Here is a 4863-nt window from a genome sequence, read left to right as displayed (position 1 = left end):
GTAAGCGTGTTGATTCAGAAGTCGGTCCGGTCACACACAGGTCCAAACCTCTGAGACGGTCGTTCTTTAGGATAGTAGCAACATACATCCACGGTCTGGAGATCAGTTCCTTTAAGTTACACCGACGCCATCTTGGCTGAGGCATGAACTCAGATAATGTAAAGAGAAATTCATCAGTTTATTTTAAGTGTTCACTGCAGATAAAGTCGATAGTTATAGAATAGTTGGAAAAGAAGCGAATCGTCGCTCAGCGAGCAAAAATAAATCGTGCAGAAATGTTGATCTTCAGTCATCGTTTCCCTCTGAATCAGAATAAATCCTAAAACCTTCTGTCACGTCTGTCACGTGTTTTCTGCCTTTGATGAAATGTATTTGTAAAGTTTATTTTCTCGTTGAGACGTCTTGTTTCCTCTCGTGTTTCTTGTCTCACTGTGGAGCGTCGGTGTTCAATGCTCCGATCACTCGGCAACAATCTTATCATCAACCGCTAACAATTAACTCAGTCAGTTTGTGTCTCTGCAGCGGTTTCCACTCGCTGAATACGTCTCAGATTGCACACACTCACCATCTCAGTGCAGCGGTGGACGCTGACACAAACACCTGTTTCACAGCAGATGATTAGAGCCACTAATTAAACAGACAATTATCACCAGCGAGGATTACACAGCTACAGAAAACACTGCAGCAGCTTCAGCAGTTTTTACTTCAGTAACAGTATTTAAGTATGTGCTCGTTCACTTTGGTTTATTTTCTGTCTATGACGTTTCTTCTGTCAGACTAGTGGAGAAAAACAGTTTATTTCAGTTCAGACTTCTGCGTTCGTCATTTATTTGTCATTGGTGACGATGATGTGGTCGGCTTCTTCTTTTTAAAAGTTTGGACATCAGGTAAAAACTGTCCATCAGCTTTGACTGTGTGTGAGCACCGAGCATCAGTGACGTAAACACCTCTCCTCGTCCAGCTGTAGTCCTGCACTCTGTCGGATCAGAACACAGTCCACCCGTCGGGTGCAACAGCTTGATCCAAGTGGTGGAGACGGGTCTGTGTGAAGACGTGGTGGAGACGGGTCTGTGTGAAGACGTGGTGGAGACGGGTCTGTGTGAAGACGTGGTGGAGACGGGTCTTTTCTTTATGAGACCTGGCTGTATATATTGTTCTTGTGTCTTATTAAATGTCTTACCATAGAACAAGCGGTGTGAATGAATCCGCTCCTGCACCGGGGACAGTCCGTCCTCTTAAAGTTGTGTGCTCAGAGACTGTTTCCATCGATTTGGCCTCGATTTGTTCTTTCCCAGCTCTCACGAGGACGCTGCAGCGTGTCCTCTTTGTCCGGCCGAAGGCTCGGGCCTCGCCGGCCTTGACAGAGCTGAACCTGCAGCTTCACTCCTCCACAAACTCTTGTTCTCATGAAGGAGACGCAGGAGAAGAGCAACACGTGCTGCTGCAGGCTGCTTGTTGCTCTGCAGCTGATCGTCACTGTCGGCTTCAGCTCTATCCTCTGTTATTTTACAATATGATGCTTATTTATTATAATATTATTAACACTTATGTAGTCATATTAATCTTGTGTAATAATAATAATGTAGTAAACTTTATTTCTATAGCACCTTTAAATAAACAGCCGACAGTGGAGACAAACAGAGCGGAGCCTCGTCTGAGGCTGAAGAAATCACAGGAAAAGAAAGAGAGAGAAGAAATACATAAATGAATAATTCATAAAATAAATGCAAAACTAGAAATAAATAAAAGAATAAAAACAATAAAGGTTAGTAACGATTCATTTGAATGTTTCTTGTGAGATCATGAGACAAATGTGACTCCTGGTGTTTTTACTCTGGGCTCTCTGTCTCCATGTGTCAATGAGTGCATGATTCATTCTGACCAGAAGCTTCTGGACCGGTCCGTCAGGTCGTGACCGTCAAAGTGGACTGAAAGGATTCACACAGAGAGACGCTTTGTTCAGAGGTTTAGACTCTTACCTGTAAAACATCAGCTGCAACTTGACAAAAACATATTTTTGATAAATTGTTTAAGTGTAACAACCAATGACTGGAGTTTACTTAACTATGATTGTACCAGTGATGAATGATGCTAATTATAACTGCTCTGACTTTAAGACAAACATAAAGGTAATATTGGTGTTGAGCGGGTCCGATCTGGATCCTTCACATGAAGCTTTCCGGCTCCAGGTGTCACTGCAGCTCGCCGTGTGTTTCCTGTTGCAGTTGTGAGCGTGGACAGTCGGGAGGCCCACCTGAGCTCGCTGGTGTTGGAGGCCGAGCGGCGGGCGGCAGACCTGGCGGCTCAGGCGCAGAGAGACGGCCTCTCATTGGAGGCCTGCCACAAGGACAAACAGCTGCGAGCCTGGGAGTGGAGGAGCAAGCTGTACAAACGCATGAGGACGGGCTTCCAGCACGCACGTGAGTCGCCTCTGAAACATGTGTGATTGAATCACGAGCAGCGTGTCGGCCTGATCGTTCAGGTCGGTTACAGGTGACCTCGAAACATTCAGCACGCAGTGTGTGTTTTTACATTCAGCCAACGACCAACTGAAGCTGCAGCGAGTGAAGCAGACACGAGGTCACAGGTGAGACAGGAGCTGTTGTTGAATCATCACTGAATTATGAGAGAAGCAGCTCGATGTGTTCAGACTACGAACTGAAGTGAGTCGGTAAGTTGGAGGACAAGTTCTCTGCTTCAACGTGTCAAATCAAATCAAATTTTATTTGTATAGCCCAAATTCACAAATCACAGTTTGCCTCAGAGGGCTTTACAATCTGTACACCCTCTGTCCTTCGACCCTCGATTCGAGTGAGGAAAAACTTGCCCCAAAAAAAAGCCCTTTTAACAGGGAAAAAAAAAAAAAGCGACAGTTGTGGTGGGTGTCAGGCAGGGCCATAGGGCCGTGTCATGATGAGGTAAATGTTGCAGCACGTGATGATCTGTCATAATGAAACATCAGCGGTACGCCGGCTCATGGACCTCGCTGTCTCCACGGGCAGCTGGTCACCGTCGGGGTGAACTGCTGATCTGTTTCTGTTGTCGCCTGCGTGATTGAATCAGTCACGTGTTGGACAACAGCAGCGCCAACAATAGTACTCGAGTAAATGTGTATTTTCTATGATTACTGCGATGTGTGATTATACTTTTTCATTTAATATGATGGTGTTATTTTATTCTGCTGTGTTATTCCATCATATGACTTCAGACTGAGCGCTGGGGATTTATATAATGAAGTGAGAGATTATTATGATTCTTTGTAATGAAGGAAACAGACGAGTCTCGTGGCTCAGCAGGATTCATGAGAACGTTTCTCACATTACAGCCTGAAGCTGCGTGCGTCCTGCTGATCACATCATCACTGATAACTCTGGATACGACCTGCAGCTTCAGGTCCATTTCATCCAAGTGGTTCAGAGCTCGGTGTTTTATTCCTCTAATGTTTATGACGCTGCTTCCATATTTGACTTCACAGCAGCTTTAAAATACTTTCAGTACAAACAGAGAGTCACGAATATTAAACCTAAAGTAACAGATTACACTGTGAGGCTACGAAGAGACACAATACGACCACAAAGAGATGTAACGCCACATAAAACTGCTACAAAGAGACACAAAATCAACTGAATGGCAAAAAAAAGAAGGTGGAGGAGGAGGAAGAGGAGGAGGTGGAGGAGGAAGAGGAGGAGGAGGTGGAGGAGGAAGAGGAGGAGGTGGAGGAGGAGGAGGAGGTGGAGGTGGAGTTCTGGGAAATCAAGCAGAGATTTAGCGTTTTCATTTCATGGTTTCCAGCTGACGGCCGTCATATTGCCGAGCGCCTCGTCTCCACCGAGCAGATTGGTGCAGTTTCCTCTCAGCAGTGATTTCCATTCAGTTGCTCCTTCAGGCGAAAAGACACCGACGGGTTTCATCTTTGAGTCAAAGTCATTTGCAGTGATAACCTGAGATCCGCTGCTGCATCACCAAACGATCAGAACCAGCAGTGATCCGGCTGATAACCCCGCTGTGAAAGCTTTCCACTCGCTGCCTCGCTGCTCAGGAAGTCACGTCTCTGATATTTCCAGCGTTTCTGTTGGAATGAACAGAAACGTCCCCGAGCAGAGCAGCAGGTCCGACTGCCTGCACGCTTCATGTTTATTGTGTTTGTCAGTTGTTACCCTGCGGTCGTAAAGAAAAGAGAGTCTAATGTGCTGGATGAAGTAATCTTGAGCTTGAGCTGTTGTTCATGTCTTTGACATATATGCTGACGGCTCTCTGTGCCCCTGCTCAGGTCCCCCGGAGGCCCCGTCTATGGTTCGTCTGAGCGTGAGCAGTAGCACCACGCTGACCGTCACCTTCCAGGAGCCGCAGTGTCTCAACTCCACCGTGGTGACCAAATACAGAGGTACAAGTACACACAAGTACACAAGTGACACACAGTGAACCATGGACGTAACAACACACACATCAGATACTCAGCTGTTATCACGTCATCACATCAGAGTTCCTCATTTAAATCATTTAGTTTATTGTTTTTTTTACTGTTTTAGATTGTATTTTATTTTGAAGGGGTTAGTGTTAGCTTGTGTTTTGACCCAAACTGGAGCCTGGCACATGATGACGGGATTAAATCACCATTAAAGGAACAGTTCACCCAAACATTAAAACTCAGTCATCGTCTCCTCCTGATGATATAAAGTCAGGCTCAGCCATCATCTCCTCCTGATGATATAAAGTCAGGCTCAGTCATCGTCTCCTCCTGATGATATAAAGTCAGGCTCAGCCATCATCTCCTCCTGATGATATAAAGTCAGGTGAAGTCTCGTAGTCCACAGAACATTTCTGGAGCTTCACAGTGAAACAGAGTTGCAGCGTTCTGCTGAA

General features: G+C 45.6%; 1 protein-coding gene across 1 annotated transcript in view; it reads left to right on the top strand.

The window, feature by feature from the left end:
- LOC311254171 (ankyrin repeat and fibronectin type-III domain-containing protein 1-like) overlaps positions 1 to 4422 on the top strand; it is a gene marked incomplete at its 3' end in the record, with an annotated part of 16231 nt that extends 11809 nt beyond the window's left edge. Inside the window, exons 5-6 of the mRNA XM_084384568.1 lie at positions 2226 to 2420; positions 4271 to 4422. Of these exons, the coding sequence (XP_084240694.1) occupies positions 2226 to 2420; positions 4271 to 4422 (347 nt within the window). The remainder of the gene's footprint in view (positions 1 to 2225; positions 2421 to 4270) is intronic.
- Between the last annotated feature and the right edge of the window lie 441 nt (positions 4423 to 4863).

The sequence above is a fragment of the Pagrus pagrus genome, assembly GCF_965226575.1.
Source record: "Pagrus pagrus genome assembly, contig: HAP1_SCAFFOLD_513, whole genome shotgun sequence".
Classification (NCBI taxonomy): Eukaryota; Metazoa; Chordata; class Actinopteri; order Spariformes; family Sparidae; genus Pagrus; species Pagrus pagrus.
The sequence above is the reverse complement of the archived record's forward strand: the minus strand, read 5'-3'. Positions and strand labels throughout refer to the sequence as shown.